This window comes from Penicillium cataractarum (genome assembly GCF_028827025.1).
Source record: "Penicillium cataractarum strain IBT 29864 chromosome Unknown utg000002l, whole genome shotgun sequence".
Classification (NCBI taxonomy): Eukaryota; Fungi; Ascomycota; class Eurotiomycetes; order Eurotiales; family Aspergillaceae; genus Penicillium; species Penicillium cataractarum.
In genome coordinates, this window is record NW_026622738.1 from 5,976,425 (window position 1) to 5,995,701 (window position 19,277).

The 19,277-nt window shown below is 51.1% G+C and overlaps 7 protein-coding genes across 7 annotated transcripts; 1 reads left to right on the forward strand and 6 right to left on the reverse strand.

Annotated features, from left to right (window-relative positions):
• Positions 1–566: 566 nt before the first annotated feature.
• On the reverse strand, positions 567–2,512 carry N7496_004188 (ATP-binding cassette family ATPase ARB1; the record flags this gene model as incomplete). Its single annotated transcript, XM_056697119.1, has 2 exons — positions 567–1,835; positions 1,931–2,512. 2 exons carry the CDS (start codon positions 2,510–2,512, stop codon positions 567–569), a joined length of 1,851 nt encoding a protein of 616 aa, XP_056559331.1.
• A 768-nt stretch (positions 2,513–3,280) lies between these two features.
• N7496_004189 (HPP family protein) lies at positions 3,281–4,229 on the reverse strand (the record flags this gene model as incomplete). The annotated part of the gene is made up of 2 exons (XM_056697120.1): positions 3,281–3,868; positions 3,939–4,229. The coding sequence occupies 2 exons, from the start codon at positions 4,227–4,229 to the stop codon at positions 3,281–3,283; spliced, it is 879 nt and encodes a 292-aa protein (XP_056559332.1).
• A 1,060-nt stretch (positions 4,230–5,289) lies between these two features.
• Positions 5,290–6,684, reverse strand: N7496_004190 (uncharacterized protein; the record flags this gene model as incomplete). The annotated part of the gene is made up of 2 exons (XM_056697121.1): positions 5,290–6,361; positions 6,665–6,684. The coding sequence occupies 2 exons, from the start codon at positions 6,682–6,684 to the stop codon at positions 5,290–5,292; spliced, it is 1,092 nt and encodes a 363-aa protein (XP_056559333.1).
• A 460-nt stretch (positions 6,685–7,144) lies between these two features.
• N7496_004191 (putative NAD binding Rossmann fold oxidoreductase) lies at positions 7,145–8,427 on the reverse strand (the record flags this gene model as incomplete). Its single annotated transcript, XM_056697122.1, has 4 exons — positions 7,145–7,444; positions 7,508–7,911; positions 7,985–8,080; positions 8,145–8,427. The coding sequence occupies 4 exons, from the start codon at positions 8,425–8,427 to the stop codon at positions 7,145–7,147; spliced, it is 1,083 nt and encodes a 360-aa protein (XP_056559334.1).
• A 574-nt stretch (positions 8,428–9,001) lies between these two features.
• On the reverse strand, positions 9,002–10,007 carry N7496_004192 (O-methyltransferase; the record flags this gene model as incomplete). Its single annotated transcript, XM_056697123.1, has 3 exons — positions 9,002–9,046; positions 9,143–9,892; positions 9,957–10,007. The coding sequence occupies 3 exons, from the start codon at positions 10,005–10,007 to the stop codon at positions 9,002–9,004; spliced, it is 846 nt and encodes a 281-aa protein (XP_056559335.1).
• Positions 10,008–10,961: 954 nt separating this feature from the next.
• On the reverse strand, positions 10,962–13,372 carry N7496_004193 (uncharacterized protein; the record flags this gene model as incomplete). Its single annotated transcript, XM_056697124.1, has 2 exons — positions 10,962–11,626; positions 11,683–13,372. 2 exons carry the CDS (start codon positions 13,370–13,372, stop codon positions 10,962–10,964), a joined length of 2,355 nt encoding a protein of 784 aa, XP_056559336.1.
• A 4,185-nt stretch (positions 13,373–17,557) lies between these two features.
• Positions 17,558–19,060, forward strand: N7496_004194 (uncharacterized protein; the record flags this gene model as incomplete). Its single annotated transcript, XM_056697125.1, has 1 exon — positions 17,558–19,060. One exon carries the CDS (start codon positions 17,558–17,560, stop codon positions 19,058–19,060), a length of 1,503 nt encoding a protein of 500 aa, XP_056559337.1.
• Positions 19,061–19,277: the final 217 nt, after the last annotated feature.

The following is a 19,277-nucleotide window of genomic DNA, read 5'->3' on the forward strand; positions in this document are numbered from 1 at the left end:
CAGGCCATCGACTTTGTAGTTGATAAGGTTTACTAGTCATATGGTTTACTGATGTTACAAGCTAGAGAAGACGAGGCAACAAAGTCATGTAAGCGCGAACAAGAACTAGTCATTTCGCAGATCTATAAGACCTCAGCCTCAATCAGAAGCAACTGCAACTAGACTAGACCCTCTATCAAACACAATGCAACCCGCAAAACGGGCGGAAGTAACATAAAAAGATCCAAGGAAAAGTTTCGACAAATCCAGCGGGGGGTATCCGCCATGATGTCGGGGGGGGAATGAGGTTTCATGACAGCAAGCAGGAACAAAACGAATATAATAAAAGAAAAAAAAATGGAGGATGAACAAGAAACCATGATCCTGTCTCCGCCTGCCCATGAGAGTAGGGGGTTGGCTAGGAGCAAGGAACGGGAAATCGGGCAACGGCCCGTTCTAAAAAACAATCCAACTTTTTATAGCGCGGGGCATTGCAATTCCCTCAATTCACGTCTAGCATTTCGTCGTCATCAGAGATAGGAAAGGGGGTGGGGTGGGGGGTGGAACAGAACATTGAAGCGAAGCGCTTAGACGGCACCGGTAGAGACCATCTTGTCACGCAGGTACTTCTTGTACTGGCCAATGCTACCATCCCAGCGACGGACGGTCTTGTGCTCGCAGACCAAGATGTCCTTGGCAATCTTGTCCAGCAGACGGAAGTCGTGGGAGACGACGACGACACCACCGTTGTAGGCGTTGATGGCATCAGCAAGAGAGTCAATGGTGGGAATATCGAGACCGTTGGTAGGCTCGTCAAGCAGGATCATGTTGGGGGACTCGATGGCGAGCAGGGCGAAGACGATACGACTCTTCTGGCCCTCGGAGAGGGTACCCATGATGGCGGTCTGAGACTCACCAGACAGACCGTAGCGGCCGAGCTGCTGGCGCCAGTACTGGTAGTCCTGGGACTTCTCGGGGAACTTGTCACGGACGAACTCGAGAGAAGACTTGGTCAGGTCGAGCTGCTCAGCAGAGTGCTGGGAGTAGACACCGAGCTTCAAGTGAGTGTGACGGCTGACGGTACCGCCAATGGGGCTCAGCTTGCCGGTCATCAGACGCAGCAGAGTGGACTTGCCAACACCGTTGGGACCGACCAGGGCAGTACGGGAGTCCATGTCGACACCGAGGTCGAGGTGCTCGTAGAGGGTGTCATCCCAGTTTCCAGAGTAGGAGAAGCTGACATCGTCGAAGGACATGACGGGAGGGGGCAGCTTCTCAACGTCGGCGAAGCGGAAAGTGAAGACACGGTCGGGAATGACGGGCTGGATGAAACCATCGGCCTCCATCTTGTCGAGAATCTTCTGGCGGGACTTGGCCTGACGGACCAAGTTGGCATAGGTACCGGCGGAGGCAATGAACTTCTTAATATGGGAAATTTCTTCCTGCTGCTTGGTGTAGGCCTTCATCTGGTTGGTCTCCTGCTCGGAGCGAGTCTTGTGGTAAGAGTCGTAGTTACCACCGTAGTAGAGGAGCTGCTTCATGCGCATATCGATCATGTTGGTGCAGACACCGTTGAGGAAATCCATGGAGTGAGAGACCAGGATGAAAGTACGGTCCCACTTCTTGAGGTACTCCTCCAGCCACACACAGGCCTCGAGATCCAAGTGAGCAGTGGGGTCATCGAGCAGCAGCAGCGAAGGCTTGACGAACAGGGCCTTGGCGAGGGCCACACGCATACGCCAACCACCGGACATATCCTTGGTCTTCTTGTGAATGGTGACCTTGTTGAAACCGAGACCAGTCAGGATCAGAGAGGCACGAGTGTGGAAGGTGGAGGGGTCCATCTTGTCCATGCGCTGTTATCATAAGTTTGGTCAGCAAATCATCCACGAATAGTAAAGTAAGTAAACAGTTCAAAAGACTGAACCTAAAACAGATGTTGGATACTCACGTCGTACAGATCCTCGAGAATAGGGCTCTCGGGGCCATCCTGCTCAAGAATCTCCTCGGCCTTCTTCTCCATAGCATCAAGCTGAGCCTGGGCCTCATCAACAACCCACTCAAGGGCACCCTTATCAGTGACGGGAGCACCCTCGTTCAAAAGGTACAGATCGATGTGCTCGGGGAAGGGGAACTCGCGGGTGGCAATGGCCTTGAGGAGAGTGGACTTTCCGCAACCGTTCTCACCGAGCAGACCGTAACGACGACCGAAGTTCAGCTCGAGGGTAGAATCAGTGAAGAGGACCTTTCCGTGGAACACCAGGGAGGCGGAGGTGATCTTGACGTCGCGAGAGGCGGGCAGAGACGAAAGCACACCGGTAGTGACACGATCGGAGAGACCGTGCTTGTCCATCTGTGCGGTGAGCTTCTCGACATCCTTCATCTTAGCTTCGGTGGTGGCGGGCTGCTCGTCGCCGTTGGCATCGGCCTCGACGGTGGGCTCCTCCTCCTTCTTGGAGGCGGACTTCTTAGCCTTCTTGTCGCCAGTTTCGGCGCGCTTGGCCATACGGGCGGCCTTGGAGGCAGAAACCATATTGGCGGTTGTAGATGTGAAAAGGAAATTGGTCGAGAGGGCGGGGGCGAGGAGGGGGAGAGAGGGGATGGGGGGTGAAAGAGAGGAGAGGATCGAGTGATGGAAAGACGACCCGTAACAAACTTGGTCGAAGAGATTGAAGGCAAAGAAATGCAAAAAGAGACTGAAGTGGATCGCCTGGCGGGGCGGAGAGTAGAGGGGCGAAACAACTCGAGAGGAAGTGGGGGTTTTGGGTGAGCCCTTATCGATTAGAGGGGGAAAAAAGTTGCCTGTCGGATTCTGAATCCTGACCGTCACGGATGAGGTTCCTGAAAAGATGAGAGATAAATCAGAAGAAGGGAAAAATCGGATAATCCTTCTTTTTGAAATCTTCGACGGTGAACCGTAAATGCGAGAAGAACAAAAATTCAAACCTGGTGGGCCGTCAGGGCCAGCACAAAGCGCGCTGATTTGCTGTAGGCCGACGGAGGGCTGTTTGGGACGTCACCGCACGGTCGGGCAGAAGTGAGTGGCCTGGGAGCCTCGGAGCCTTGAGGCCTGAAAAAGGTGGGATTAAGGTGTCCAGGTGTCAACTTTCTTGCCACTGAATTGCGACGGATCTGGTTGGCTAGAGATAGGCACTCCTCCGGCTTAACCCAGTCGAGTTTAGCACGATATCTCCAAAAGCAAATGTGCGAGATGATGGGGACAATAGATCGTGGTTGGTCGGTTGACCTAGTCGTTATCATTAAACTATGTACAAGATCCCTCCCCCAATCTCTCTTCCTTTTAGATTCTGTCACTGATCTTCTCGAGCACCTCCCTTTCTTCCGCTGACAGGAATACCCCGTCAGGCACGAAAATCTCCCCTCGCTCAAGCACAATCCGACGAGGAACGTCTGTCAGACTCTCCTCGTAATGACTGGGAACATCTGACCCGGCCTTACGGTGGATATTCTCTTTCTCTTCATCTTGGATCTGTCTTCGGGCCAGAGGGTGTGACGTCCACCAGTACAATGGATACTGCCGTTGGATATTATTGACAATCAATGCCACCACTTGCATCAGGACGACTCCCAGCATCATGACCGGGAACAAGAACCAGCCCAGCCCCGCCATCTGCTCATTCGTCACAGCCAGAAGGGCCGTCGCTCCCGCCGGCGGGTGAATGGTACCAGTCAACAGCATGGCGGCAGTGGTGAGCCCACAGGCTAGAGCCCCGCCAAGCTCAGTGTACTGCTGGGCATGGGGACTTAGAGCAAAAAGCTTCGAGATACCAATGCCCATCAGACAAGCCCACATCTGACTGAAGAAGGCATTACGCGGTTGTGCAAAGGGCGACTCGATCGCGCAGAACTCGATAACGGCAGCAGCACCCTACGACACGGTTCACCGTTAGTCAAGATGGAACCCTCAAAGTTGTCCATGGCAGGGCACTGCAACTTACAAAACTTCCCACGACAGCGGGTGCGTCTCGAACTTCGAATGCTGGGATGCGCTTCGATACTTCAGCGATCAGGGCTACGCCGCAGAACGCACCGACCAGTGACCAAAAGGCGAGTACTACATTACCCAACGGTCGAGCTGGCTTATCCCGATACCCCAGGAAATGAGAAATCGGCCGGGGCAGTATGTGCAACCTAGGCGCAGGAACCCAAGGGTTGATAAAGCGATCAATATCCACATGCCACGTCCTTACATCGGACAGTCTCATCTGCCCATGCAAAGTGTGCGACATGATTTTGCTCCGGGTGTCGTGTGTGGGTGTCGTAGCTGGCAAAAAGTTCGCCAAGCGATGGTCGAGATAGAGAGAAGTATGTATGAACCCAGGTATCCGTCGCGGTACCACTCAACACAAACCCTCACGAGAGAGAGAAAGAGAAACTCGACAGAGAAAGTTCGACTCCCCTAGAGCAACGTTGAATGAAGACATCCTTCCTCACACCCGTGTCTTATTTCCCTCACGATTTCTCCTCAGTGTGCCGGACTAGCCGTGTCGACGATTACTTCGGTTTCTCCGCGGACATCGGGTTTCGAAAAGCTTCCCTTCAATGTTGCGAGCGGTTGGCCGTGGGACTTTGCGCTGCTAGTGGGAGTCTTTGCCTACCAGTCATTGCGTTTGCATTTGGTAACAGAAATTCCTGTTTGGGTGTTAGTGGCTTGGCATTTGATGATGTCACTTTTGCAGATGCCGAAACCATCGTAGAATTTTGTGTACTGTAGGTAAGATGTAAGGGATTGCGGAGGTTATAGGTGCGTGAACCAGTAGATTTGGAGAGAATTGATTGAACAATTTAACTGATATGTCCACGTGGGAGGTTGATTGTAGATTTGATAAGGATTGCTTGATCGAACGACTCCAACGTGTCGGATGAATCTCGGATGGTAGGGCTGACGTACATGCATCCGCGCGGAGTATACTCGGCCACATGGATACCCTTGTTTTGAAGATGATCTTACTCTTACGGTGAGGGTTATTCAATAGATTGTTAAGAATATGACGAGGTGGAGTCTGCGAGGTTCAAATCCCGGTAAACTTTAAACTCATACCTAAACGATAAACAAGATGATGCCTGAGCCATCGAGGATCTTTGATATACATACAGAGATCTATAAAAAAAGGAGGGGTTTAAAGTACATGGTTCGATTCTCTCTCTAGTCCTTATATTCACTTTTAACCTGCCATTTTAGATATTATTTCAGACACCTGAGAACATGAGAACAGTATCATATAAAATGTATACCCTCAACCCCAAACCCTCTCTCCAGTGCTCTTCCCCTCCCCCTCACCTCAACCATCAAACCTCACCAACATTCCTCCAACAACCCCCCTCAGCCCCCTGAAACGGTAACCCCACACACCAAGCCCGCGGATACTCCATCCCCCACTTGGCCATCAAACACCTCAAATCCTCCTCACACCCCGGCACAACATTAACAAAAATCCGATCCCCATGAGACATCGGCTCCGAATGCACCGCCCCTTCATCCTCGCCCACACGGAAGAATACACACTCCCCCGGCCGCGCCTGAACAACACCCTCCCTCTCACCGTTAAACTCGCCATCGCATTTACCCCCACCGTTGCGATACCCGCCTAGTTGCGCGGCGAGGGTAGCGCGTACGGACTCTGCGGCTGAGGCACAACCTACGCAGCGGATGGAGAGGCAGATGTGATCGGGGTTTGCGGAGCGGACGGTCATTTTGGTAGTTCGTTGGAGGGAGCGGGCTTGGGCGTTGAGATGGGGTGCGATGAAGAGTGTTCCCGGGCCTAGGAGGGTGGTGGTGAGTTTCCAGTTTGTAGGGTTTGGTGAGGAACTGGTTATTTGGACGGAAGGGGGGACGGGCTGTTTCGTCGTTGTGGAATTGAACGTCATAGATGATCGGTTGTCTTTGCTGTGTTTACCGAAGTGGGAGAGTGATGATGCTGTCCGCCTGTGGAATTTGGTCGCATTTGAGAAAGAGGGGAGGAGAGAGCGGCGGCGCTGGTGTTTCGATTGCGATTGGGGGCCGTTGGGGGGTCCTGGGGAGAAGAATAGATCATCCGTGTGCCAGCGCGGGGTGTCGAATTCGTCGGTGCCTTGGCTTGCGCGTATCGTGAGCCAGTAGGTTGATATGTTGTTTGCTGTGAGGAATTCGTGGACGAATTCTAGGAAGGAGAATAATGGGCTTGCGATTGAGCCATTGACGGTGGCTTGGGCCCAGGTGTGGAATGAGGAGGGTAGGTTCTTTGCGTTTAGGGGGAGGAGGGGCCCGCAGTATGTCCATGACGAGGTCGCGTTTAGAGTGATATCCTCATCTGTTGATGGAGAGGATTGTTGGTCGAAGTCAATCCCATCCCATTTTTTGGGTGGGATAGGATCTTGAAGTCTGGGAGCGAGCTTGCGTCCATTGGTATTGGAGTTGATCGTAGCTCTCAAGCTCGGCCTTGGGATCTCGGCGTGAAGATAAGATCAGGTATGAAGACGCAATGATCTCCTCCGTTTTGAGGAGATTGTTTCTTCGCAGAGCAGCTGATCCTGAAGGAAGAGAAGTGGTCGTTTTTGAAAGAATTCTCAGGCTGCAGTCTGGCTCGGACCCTCCGGCCATTAGCCCTCCTGCATGACGCGGAGACGCCCATGTGACAGCGCTATTTCAAGGCTGCAAGCTAGTCAGAATGTGGCTTGGCCACACCTGTGCGATTGCAGTTTCATCGTGGAGCATCGCTGGTGAGATGGCAGAGCTATGCAGGTGGCGGCAATAATGAGAGGAGCCTCTAATGGGTGGTGGAGTTGACTATGGGCTTGGGCAGCAAGTTGTCCCACTCAAGAACCAATAGGGCGCCGCCTCGAAAAGGAATTATGCAAGCGCCAATTCGTAAATGTTCCAGAATGGTTTGTTGTGCATATTTGTATCGGAAAGGGTCTGCGTGACTCGTCAATGGTTGTTCAATGGGGTGAGGTGAAACGGTGCATGGATGCCCTTTTGGACCCCAATTCGAGGGGGACCGGGAGCTTGCGCCAAGCTGTCAGCATTCATCTTATCAACATTATTGCTGAATGCCGGGATAAATTCCAAAATGAAACTATATCCAATTTCAATGTCTATCAAATATCCGCTAATTCATCACTGTCGTTTCCAGATTTTTAAATACATAATCCACTGCTTCCGATTTCAAACATCGAAAGTCTTGCCAGTGGCAGAGCTCTCCCGAGCCAGCTCAATCAGACGAATGACCTGAGCGGCCTCGGCGCCACTAGCGGGGAGATCGCCCTCACCATCGAGAGCGCGGACCAGCTTGCGGTAATACTCGGTGTAGGTGGGGGGCTCGACGGTGGGAACGACCTCCTTGACGGGCTTGCCATCCTGGATGGTGGTCAGAGTGCCGTAGCGCTCGCTGGGCTCACGGCCGTAGCCGTTGTCCTGGGGCTTGATACCAGCCTTGAGCTGGTCTTCTTGGATATCGAGGTGGAACTAGATGCATGAGTTAGCATGGCCATCGTCAGTCGATCAAGGATGGCAGCAAGTAATTCTCACCTTCTTGAAGCTACCCTTGTCACCACGGACCCAGAAGCGCAGCTGCTCCTCCTCGGGGCTGACTACGGTCGCCTTGGCCGTAACCAGAGTGCCGTTGGCGTACTGCAGCAGAACGGTGAAGGAGTCCTCGAAACCAGAGCTGTTCTGCTCCCGTGCCGAGCCAATGAAGCCGGTCACTCGCTTGGGGAGACCCAGCAGGTGAACGGCCTGGTCAAGCAGATGGGTACCCAGATCATACACGGCAGAACCACCGGGGATAACCTTGTTCTTCCACTTGTGAGCATCGGCGGAGGGTTCCTCAGGACGGTGGCGGTCAAAGTGGGTTTCGAACTCGGAGATGCGGCCGAGGGAGCCGTTCTTGACGAGCTTGGAGAGGGTGACAAAGTCGGCGTCCCAGCGGCGGTCTAAATCGGGGCACGGCGGGATTAGCATTTCGATTGAGAAACATGGTATGAACTGGAGGTTGGTCAAACGTACTCTGGTACACGGCAAGCAACTTGTTCTGCTTGTTGGCAATGGCGACGAGCTCATCGGCTTCCTTGAAGGTGGGGGTGAACGGCTTCTCGCAGACAACTATAGGGCAGCAAGTCAGTTCAAGCTGTAAACGATTGCTGTTGGCTATCAAAGTGAGACATACCGTGTTTGCCGGCCTCCAGAGCCTGCTTAACCAGGGTGAAGTGGGAATCCGGGGCGGTGGTGACAATCACCACGTCGACCGCGGGGTCGTTGACCAGCTCGTCGGTGGTCCGGTAGGACTTGACACCGGGGTGGTCCTTCTCAGCATCGTCTTCGGGCTTAGGGGTACGCTGAACGACCGCGTAGAGCTTCAGCTCGGGAATCTGCTCGACGAAGGGGATGTGGAAAATCTTGGCGCTAAAGCCATAGCCGATCACGCCGACGTTGTAGGTCTTGGTGGCCATGATGTCACCGGGAGAGTGCAAGGGTTGGGGATTGGGAAAGGGAGGATTGAAGTGGACTTGAATGTACACCTCACAAGAGACAAGTAATTGGAGAATAGTAGAAAAAAAAAACTAAAAGCAAAAGCGGGCAGTCATGACAACTTATATTTGGCCTCCACGGATTTTGCTCGCCGATGCGGGGAGGTGGAAGGTCCTGGCGACGGCAACCTTTGGGAGAGCCCCGCTCGATCCAGAATGAGCAACCAACCAACGGTCTTTGCCTGGATGGCGTAACGTGCAACTGTACAGTTCTACCCTGTCGACTGTACAGTCCGAGACCCTCGGCCTCCCGAAGTGGCAAAGACTCGGCTTCTCCCTTCTCTACCGTCCTCTAGGCACATTTTGACGGGAATGGATCTCCGGAGCACTGTTTTCCCAACACACACGATCCACTGCTTGATAATCAAAGTAATTGCTTGCATTGCATTTAGAATTGTCTCATTCCATCATTCAGTCATCCCGTGGTTCTCTACTTCCCAGCAGAATCCCCACTAAGCAGTCCAGCCCGTCATTTCTGGCCACCACGACGATGGCTCTATGCCTCTTCCACCCCCACGCAGCGTGTCACCTCAATGGCATCCTATCAACCAGATTAGCAATTATTCTCGACAAGAAAATTTCAATCCAGTCCCCTTCCAAAAAAAAAAAAACAAGCAAAGAAACTCCAATGACTCACCCGTTCTCCCTCAGGTTGCCGCAACACACTCTGGTACACGAGATTAGGATTGCCAACAACCTCAAAGACGGGCGTATCACCCTCGGGCATGAACGAGTTAACAGTGCGCTCGCGCATCCCCTCCACGTTATACCCCTTAGTAGGCCCTTCCTTCGCAGCCGCCCGCTTCTGCCCAACACTGCTCCGAACGTACTCCAAGTACGGCGGGTTACCCGGATGAATCACATTATCCGCCGCAAGCACCGAGCCAGGAACGATCATACCATGGTGCTCGCACAGCTTCAGATCCGTGGTATACGCCGGCTTATAATGGTCAATAAACAAGAGCTCGATCTTAGTCACGTCGCCGCTGCGATACAACTTGTCCAATGAAATATCGCTGCGACCAACGATCACCCGTACAAAGTCGCGTAGACCGGCTAGTTCGATTAGCATGTTGGCGATGGCGGCCCATTCGGGGTTCAGCTCGAGGCTGAGATAGCGCTCGCCGCCGTTGCGGCGTACTGCTTCGCCGAAGAGGATGGCTGAGTAGCCCACGTAGCAGCCGAGTTCGATCATGGTCTTGGGCTTGAGTTCGTCGATTAGATCGGTCACGATTTTGCCTTTGGGCCCGCCGACTGTCATCATGTGGTAGTCTTGTTCGAATTCGTCCATGAGGTCCAGCACCTTTTGTGGGTGGCCTCTGATCTCGTCGAGGTTTGGCTGGCCGTAGACAAAGTGCAGGAGCTTCATCTCTCGGCCTTCCTCGCGCTGGAGTGGGATTGCACATTAACGAATGTCTATAGGAGATTCTTAAACAGGAATATCGACTTACCGAACGCTCTCCAACACGGGGATGCGGGGGCGGCGAATCGGTCAACGGCATTTTTGAAGCGGGGAGTAAATGAACCGGACAGGAAGTATATCGTCGTACTGAAGATGGAGGTTGCAGTAGAGGAGGGAAAGTGTTGAAACGAGCTCTTGTCGCAAAAGAAGTATCGAGCGGGTAGACTACCCGTGAAACAATCGCTTTTAAAATAAACCCCCCCGTGAAAACGAGTAGTCAGCGATGCGCTGCAATACGCAATACCTCCCCGCATGACCTGCTCCGATTGGAGTTGCGGGCAGCCGAGCCCGTATACTTGCTTGAGTATGTGGTCCCGAGGTGTGCTGCCTAGGTAGGGTCTTTTGCTCGGTGATAAGATCTAAAGAGGACCTAATTGATCAGATAAAGATTCATGATTGGTACGATATCTCGACGTTGTTGTCAACGGGTGCGCTATGAGATATTCGTCGCGGTGTTTTGGGTGCTCGGAGGTAATTGTTTGGGAAGTTAGCGCCGAATATGCCGATGCATCGGTAGAACCAGAAATTGCTAATCGGAGAGAGATAAAGTCCGAGATGGGACCGGAATTTAAAAACCATGAGTAAAATCCGTGCTGTGGTGTTAATTATTGCTATATACTGGATTATTTCTAGGAAGGGCGAATGGCTCGGATTAAAGAACAAGACGGAGACTGGGCTGTGGTATATCATAGAGAGTAGAAAGTTTAGTTTCACCTAAGATAGTCGGATTGTGGGGTAATCTATTCTACATTAGAGCTTCGAGACGAACCTAAATCAGTTCGTCTACTGGACTTCCTCTGTACCCGTGGATTACATACTAATCATTTATTCATCTAGTTGTTATTCCAGTTAGACCTAAAGCGTCCGACGAGGAATCTTATACACATCACTTATGCATGGAATAGTCCACGTGAATTATCAACAAAATTAACATACAGATCCCAGATATCCCAAGTTCAACCAACAGCAGACGTGCCCACTGGACTGAGCTTCATTACCACTTCTTGGGTCCGAAAATCTCGCCTGCCGGCAGGACGACCTGGATGGCGGTATCGCTGTAGTCCATTGTAGAGAGCGCCTGGTCGTTGCCCCACCAGGTCGGGAAAGACGACTTGGTCAGACTGATGGCGAAGAGCATGACGATCAAGCACAAGGCAGTGCCCACGTCCAAACCAGCCGACACGACGTAGTTATACTCCATCCACCAGCCACGCCACCGGTTTCGAATCCACTTGTTAAAGATGAACCCAACAATACCCCACATGAGATATGTGAGCGGCGTCGCTGGTGGAATCATTCCGGAGCCGCTGAAGATCAATGGAGCATTGAGATACCTGAACATGCTCTTCGGCCATTTCCGAACGACCAACCAGATAATGATCGGAAGTGCCAACCCGGCCAGCCAGAACCACTGGAGGCCAGCGTACATCTCGCCGATGGAGAACATGCGTTTCGGCCCGATAACACCCCAGATAACCGAGGCATTGAAGAAGACACGCCCATTGGGGCAGGTGTACTTGTTCGCCTGTGTGGAGGAGCAGATATCACTGATGCTGCCAAAGGCCCAGTTGAGCACGGCCACTTGCACGACCGATGACCACACGCAACTGGCCATCTGTGCCCAGAAGGAAACGCGCGGGGGGATCTTCATATAATGTCCTTTGCGATGGTCAGTAAGTCCTCAGGAGAAAGGTTGGTACGGAAGCTGTGCTTACCCAGTTTCATGTCTTGACAGAAATATAACGCCTGCGACATCGAGATGTATCCGTAGGTTTTGAAGAGCATCATCGCCATAGGCTTGCCCGGTTGGATGTAACCGACAATGAATTCAGTGATGACATTCAGTCCCAGCTGGATATTCGTGGTAGCCTGCACCATTCCAATAGGCAGGGTCCAAACTAGGGCAATGATTACCGACACAAAGAACGCCCACCAGGAGAGATGGGTTGGGTAGGACAACACCGTCGCCAGTCCAATAGCTGTCATAATCACCAAGACGATGACATACCACCAAATAGGCACCGAGGGGTACTTGGCCATTAGGCGGGAGTGAATATCTTCATCCTTCTGGCGGGAGTCTCGCATCCGGCGCCAGACCTCCTTGCCGTGGAACAGGCCCACGTGAAGGATAACAGCAACGAGACCCGCGAAGGAAAGCCCATAGCACAGCGCAAATGTCGTGGATAGGAAGAGCGGCGAGTAGCTTTCATACTTTGCCTGATCGAAGGTATACTCTGGGGTCAAGATACGAGAGACGTTGTAGATGCCGCCGGTGTTATCGTAGCTGTCCGAGTCCGACATTGGCAGGAAGCGACCGTAGAAGATATTAGAGTAGTGCAGCGCTGGGGTCAGGATCCAGAACCAGGCCACCATACCAATAAGGGTATTGGCGATGGCAAACCAAGGGGAGATCATCGGAGAATAGACATATCCTGAGATAATGGACCAGTCAAACGAGATAGGAATCAGGGAGATTCCAGTTGCGCCGCCGAATAGTTGATTAATGATCACGTTGTTAGGCTTGATCCAGGTGATAAAGGCGAAAACACTCAGGAACGGGGCAATCAGGCCCGGGAACCAATACCAACAGAAAGCGCCGGTCATAACATAGAGGAACAGGCGGTACCGGTTGATGCGCCAGCCAGCGGTCCGGGCTGGATCGGGTTTGTTGAGACCGCGGTCGTGCATCGCCGTAAACAGAGTCGTGTTGACCAGGTTTGAGGGCCAAATCATGGCCGCAGGCTCTACTAGGAAGCGGTGCAGCACGCCACCAAGACCGAAGCCGAGCGTTTGCGTGGAGATGGTGGTGAAGATCTCAAAGGCCCAGCCATAGCGTTGGCCGTAGAAGCCTCGCTGGGCAGTAAAGATATCCAGGGTATAGGCAAAGCCACCGGCGAAGGTCGCGTTCGCCATGATCGTAACTAGAGCATGCTCCTTCTTAGTGAAAGGACCAGGATTGAGCTCCAGCTTGTTTCCGAAAAAGGTGAAAGTAATATTGGGGAGAAAGCGAGCCCAGGCGACACCGAAGGGGTACGCAATGACCTCGGCAATATATGAAGTGATGGTGATAGTAGGACTGTGCAGGGAGAAGAGAGCGTTGAGCCCCGAGCCAATGGTGGCAAAGATCAGGCCCAATGTCCAGGCGCGGATGGTGTTACCAGTTCCTCCTTCGTCGTAGGGAAGCACCGCAGCACGCACTTCGGGATAAGGAGAGTTTTCAAGGAAGTCCTCGACGACATGTTCTTTGGTCTCAATATCTCCCGTCTGCAAGGCTGCATCTAGCTCTTCCTCAACCTCAGTGGGAAGATTGGGGTCAAACTCATGCTCGGCTTTGAGCTCTTGAAGAGAGGGGATGCCCTCGGGGGGCAACTCGCCCACGGATATGCCGGTGGTTTTGGCATCCATGATCAGAATTTTTGATTCAATGGAGCAGAAGAGTAACGACAGCCCAGATCAAGAAGACCCGGTACCCCTGTCCCTTAAGTACGACTCCATGGGAGTAGATAGACGGATGGTACCATCTGTGCAAATCGCATGGACACACTCGAGCCGGAGCTCCGTCGCGTCCCCCGGTAATCAAGCACGATATCTCCCCATGTCCCCGCTACGAGTCGCCACATGGGGTATCGCTTATCATCAACGCGCGCGTGGCCATGGAAAGATCCCCCGCAACTGACCAAGGGCCCGAGACGCGGGGCGGCACGTTGACCGGCCATGTGGAAGGCTGGAAGCAATGCTTGTTTCCGTTCGTGAGCTGTTGTCCTCAAGAAAGTTTGGAATTGTAACTACCAGGAATTCTTCCTACTGGACGATGGAAGGAGCTGTCTGTCTTCGCATGCCTATGGCTCATGTACCATTGTCTGTGCGTGGTCATTCCCTTGAGGCTTGCGCTACCTACCTTATCAGAGTCGGCGTCTCGGACCGCCCACCGACAAATCAGAAATGGCTGGATAGTTAGTGCTGTACTTAGCGTTTAGTGGTGTTACACAACTTTTGCGCCCCCTTCCGGGATATTTTCCCTTAACAGAAGAGGTGGAGACGAGCCAAAGACTAATGACCGGTAACTATATCACTTAGACTTGGAGGAATGCTTGCAAGAGCTTATGGGAAAGAGCGGTTCGAGGTATGAAGCTGAATGGAAATGGCGCCTTCAACTGCTCTCCACGGATCGATTGGGCTTAATTTTTAGCACTGCGTATTGAAATCACACGGGTGGATTGAGATATGACATTCAGAGAAGCTAATTGGCGTAATGCCAAGGCCCAAGTGTTCGGCACTTTTAAGGCTAATGCCACTAAGCTTGTTTAGCCCCCGAGATGACCGGGATTCCCGGCCGTCCCCGGCCGTCCTAAACACTCCTACCTACACACCAACTTCCACCTATCATGCCCTGGAGCTCCGAATCTCGGCAGAAATTAGCTAATCAAATAGCACAATATCTCATTAGACCTTCCTGATTTAAAAGGTGCCCGTGTCATATTTCTTTATACAGCGGCGAAGCTATACGTAATACGGCTTACTACACTGTATGATCGCGGGTACGGCTAATCTTCGCGTTAATTCTCACCTATCACACATCGACAATTGAGAATTAAGAACTCTTGGCATGGCAGAAATACGCGATCCGAGACCGAGATCGCTATGCGCAATTCCCTCCAATATTCGGAAAGGGAAATGTCACCGGATCCTGCTATATACCTCTCATGGTCGCCTTCAAGTAGCAAGCCATCCTTTAGTACGACCAACATGTCATTTAAGGTAACGAGGGCGACATATCTCTACCATCTTGCTAGTTTGTCCAGCGTTGCTTTCTCAACATTTGCTGGATAAGAACCTAAAACAAACCTTGCGATACGGTACTGCAACGATCTCCTCATCTTGAGAAGGTGCCGTTGCAACGGGACGGCGGGGGTGGGTCGAAAGGCACAGATAGCGTCCTAAAGTGGGTATTCTTATTTCCAAGCGAGCAGTCTAGCAACGAGGCCGCGTCACCTGCATCACCGACGCAACCTCCTATTTTCGGCTTGTTATCATAGCGCCCCGACACAGAAGTATTATATGTCTATTAAGTGTCAAAGATAGGGACGTGTCGCAGGACATTCTACCAAGGTTTCCAACGGCGCCCCACGGGGGCCGATAAGTGCAGAGTGAATCGCTATATTGTATACTCTTGTACCATGTACATATGCACCCTCCGGCCGCAGTTTTGCCGATTCTCCACCAATGCATTAGAACTGAAATTTTGGAAATTTAACGGTATTTTATAATACGTTTACTATGGGTTATAGAGAGGTAAAATCAATCTGGTAACTAAGATATCAATGATCTAAAAGTGCACTATTATTAGATTTTATCGGCAAATCTGTAGCCACGGGGTGATACATGTCTACCCTTCAAAAATAACTTACTAGTCCTATCTTGAAAGATAGTGAACTCCCTACTTAGATCGAGAGATATTACGTGGGTTATCCACAAACATATCTCAAAAGACCTCCCGAAAGATACTACTAATAGCAGTCTTGTACTCCGTCACGGGCTTAGCAAGATATGGCCCGTCAGCCAGAGATCTAAGGCCCTACGGGATGCGGGAAATCTATGTGGTAAATTGATGCCGGAATCTTCGGGGTCACAAAAATATGTACATAGTAAGAGGTAAAATGCTTCGTTACGCTCCGTAATTGGGGAACTTGAAATGGCATTTTGAAGAGTGGGCCTTAAGTCTGCGAGTTCATAAAATGCCTACACGTCCAAATAAATCCAATACATTTACGAAAATACGCGCCACAAAATTACCTCCTACCCCAATATTCAATATTCCTGGTCATCTCTATCACAGTCAAAAATCATTATAAAAGAGACCACCAAGACTTGTCACTGTATAAGCCAAGATCATTAAGCGAAGGCAGCCGACGAAGATCTTTAATGTACCTGATATTATACTGGTAAGTGACAACTCTGTATTCTGGGTTAAGATACCACTAACAGCGTCTAGGCACCCCAGCCCACACGGGATGATTAGCACCAAGATCAAGTTGCAAGATGCAGTGGATAAGGGGTTCATAGTACAAGATTCTGGTGGATCCTCAGAGTTCATAGAGAGTGCATAGCGATATAGTCACGCTTATTCTCACCTCAAGAATGTAGTTCTCTGGTATCTCTATCGTGAAGAATACTTCTTGGATTCATTCGCTAGAGACGTTCTCATCACTTGTATGGCAATGGAAAAATTACAAGCTTATCATAGGACTTGCTTAAAGTGAGAAAATCCTAAACACTTAAATGAATATCCAATTCCAAGTTAAGTCAACCAAAACGATTATCCTCCGTACGCCGCAGTTCAACACCTTATTCCTTGTAGTCTCCCGCAGTACCACTCATTCTGAGCTCTTCAGGGTATGACCTACTGCCATTTACGAGAGCTTTGCCATTCTTATTCATGTATTCCGTTTTAGATGTAATTCTTATCTGTAATTTTCGTCAGATGCCTGAATACCAAATATCCGGGTTATGTAAACTTACCTTGATGTACCTCGGGATGGGTGCCATTTTGTCTTGCCTTCTCCGAGTTCTGACGCAGCTTTATGGAGTTTGATTCACCACCAGCATCTCGCTCATCGCTATCGATAGCATCTTTCGTCTTGCATAGTGTGTCTGACATATTATTGAGTGGTTTGTCAGGGTGCTGTCGTACGCTGTGGTATATAAATTTTCCAGTCATGTTATCAGCTACTCCGTTGATTTAGGACATGGCCCGTACGCAGTGGCAAGTGAAGTAGTACCTTAGTGGAACTCGTGCGCTTCTACACAATTGATGGGTTATCTGTGCCTTGAGCTGAAGAGTGACGTCAGCTTGAAGTCACTATAATTAGTGTGATAGACACCTTTATTATATTGCTACAGCTTGAATGTATATTCAAGACGATATTCATGACTTTGTCAAAGCAGTAATTAATAACTGTTGAGGAGGGTCTTTGCGAGTCTGCCGTAATATTCCTGATTGTGACAGCCTAGAATGATAGGACCGTAGTGAGCACTATGGGGTTCTCGAGTGAATCCTATAGCCCCAACGAAAACCTCCGTTCGTGTAAGGTTACGTGGAGAGGTTAGGCGCTGGCACATTGACTGGCAGGCATGGTTGCTCAATAGTCAATACTACTGTACGCATTCGGGCTGAAATACCGATCTTCGATCAGATAAAGCTGGCGGGACGCTAGTTCGCTGTATGGGAGATCAAACCTAAAATTATTAGAGACGTAGACAAAGAAAGGAAAGAAGTTAATTACAACGTATCCCGGCTCAACAGCCAGTCGATTAATATCATGCGTATGTGCACGACAGACTACTTGAAGGTTGTCGCACAGTAATGAATCATTGGGCGTCTCGCTTTTGCATGCGGTGGCTGGGGCCGATCATCACCCCTCACTGCACGACACCACTTCACACATTCCAACCGCCTTTGCAGGGCTTGACGACTTGCCCTCTGACCATCTAGTCAATTTCAATCTCTTCAACACCGGTGGCTCCGCTGGCCTTGAAAAGAAGCGCCTCTAGTGCATGAGTCTCGACCTCAATGCTCGGCCTGCCTTTCACATGGCGGCCCCCACGGTGCGACCACAGCACCCGATATTCTCCATGAAGACTCCCCGAGTAGCGAGTTCTTCAGCGGAAGCCTTGTCACACGCCTTTTGGCCCTTGTTTCGTATAGCCATCTCTTTCTCTCTTCTGTTTATCGACAATACCATTCTCGTGGTGGTCGCTGTACTCTCCCGGTTTCGCACTGCAGCCAACCGGCGCCAGGCAGCACAGCGCGATGTTCATTTCTATCCTAAGACAGTTCTAATCACCGGAGTCGGTACACGACATGGCCTCGCCCTCGCTCGTGCTTGGGATGCAGAAGGCCATCGCGTGGTTGGTGTGGATGTCGTCGATTTGAACCTCCCAGTTCGGTCGGGCGGGGGTATGTCCCATACCCTTCAGGCATTCTATCGAGTCTCCAAGGACCACTATATCTCCCGAATCCTGGATATCATCCAACGTGAAAAGATCGACATCTGGATCCCATGCTCGCCCAAGGCCACTGCCATTGAAGATGCAACTGCGAGACAGGTGGTCGAAAGTCGAACTACCTGTAGATGCATTGCTTTTGATCCTGAGTTAACATCTCGTTTAATTCGACCCGACTCTTTCAGACATTTTCTTGCCGAGCGGGACCTTCCAGTGCTAGAACAGCATCAGGTGCAATCACGCGACTCGGTTCATAAGATTTTGAATCGATCGCCGACCAAATCGTATCATATGCGACGGGTCAAGTCAAGTGCCAACGAAGTGGCTGTCATCCTGCCGAAGCGTACCCTTAGCAGAACTTATTCCGAAGTCAGCGAGATCACCATCTCTAAAGACACCCCATGGATCATGCAACAACAGACCCGACTCGGAGAATTCTACGCAGACCTGCTGCTAGTGCACGGCCACGTCCATGCCATCAAGGTTCGGATGGTGGAAACTCGAGCACCTCATTGGGGTGCCTCGCGCATGGACGAAGCATTAGCGACAGCCGTGCATCGACTCATGCAGAAGTTTGCTCAGAAGGGTGGGATTCGGATGACCGGGCACTTGTCAGTCAGACTCTTGATTGATGAGGAATTCGATCATACATCGGTTCGCCACACCATCCATATTGCCGACTGCGTTCCTGGAGCCAGCGCCATCGAGAACTTGCTTCGTGATGCGCGCTCTCCCGTTGCGGGATACCTCGAAGTATTAGCGCCCAAGCCTACTGAGCCGGAAGCATGGAAGGTGGCCACAACACTATCGCCAACCCCTCGGCCGTCATCAACTTTGGTGGAAGCTGTGGAAAATCTTCTGACCAGTTTCTCTCCACGGCTTTTTCCCTTGGATCTCATCAAAAGTACTATTACTGTCCTTGAAGCTGAATTGGTCCCCTTCTTATTCTGGAAGGACCCTCGATTTACTCCCCATGACCCTCTTCCTTGGTGGTGGCATGTCCATGTGTATCAGCCGATGCGCGAGATCTGGCTGTTGGTGAAGCAGATCCGTGAAGCTGGAATGTCTACTGTTTCCAAGGGGCGCTAGTGGGATGTTTTATGGATTATTAACGAGTTCGATGACTGACGAGAAGAACTGCTTTTTTATCAGCCACAAAATACTAGTGACTGTTCTTTTCGGGGTCAATTATGGTTTTTAGTTAGTTTTTAACGGGTCCGTATATGATAAATGCCAGGTTAGCTTTAAGCATAAATTCCTTGTGCACTTGGACTAGACCAGGCTATGTATTTCATATGTTGGAGGA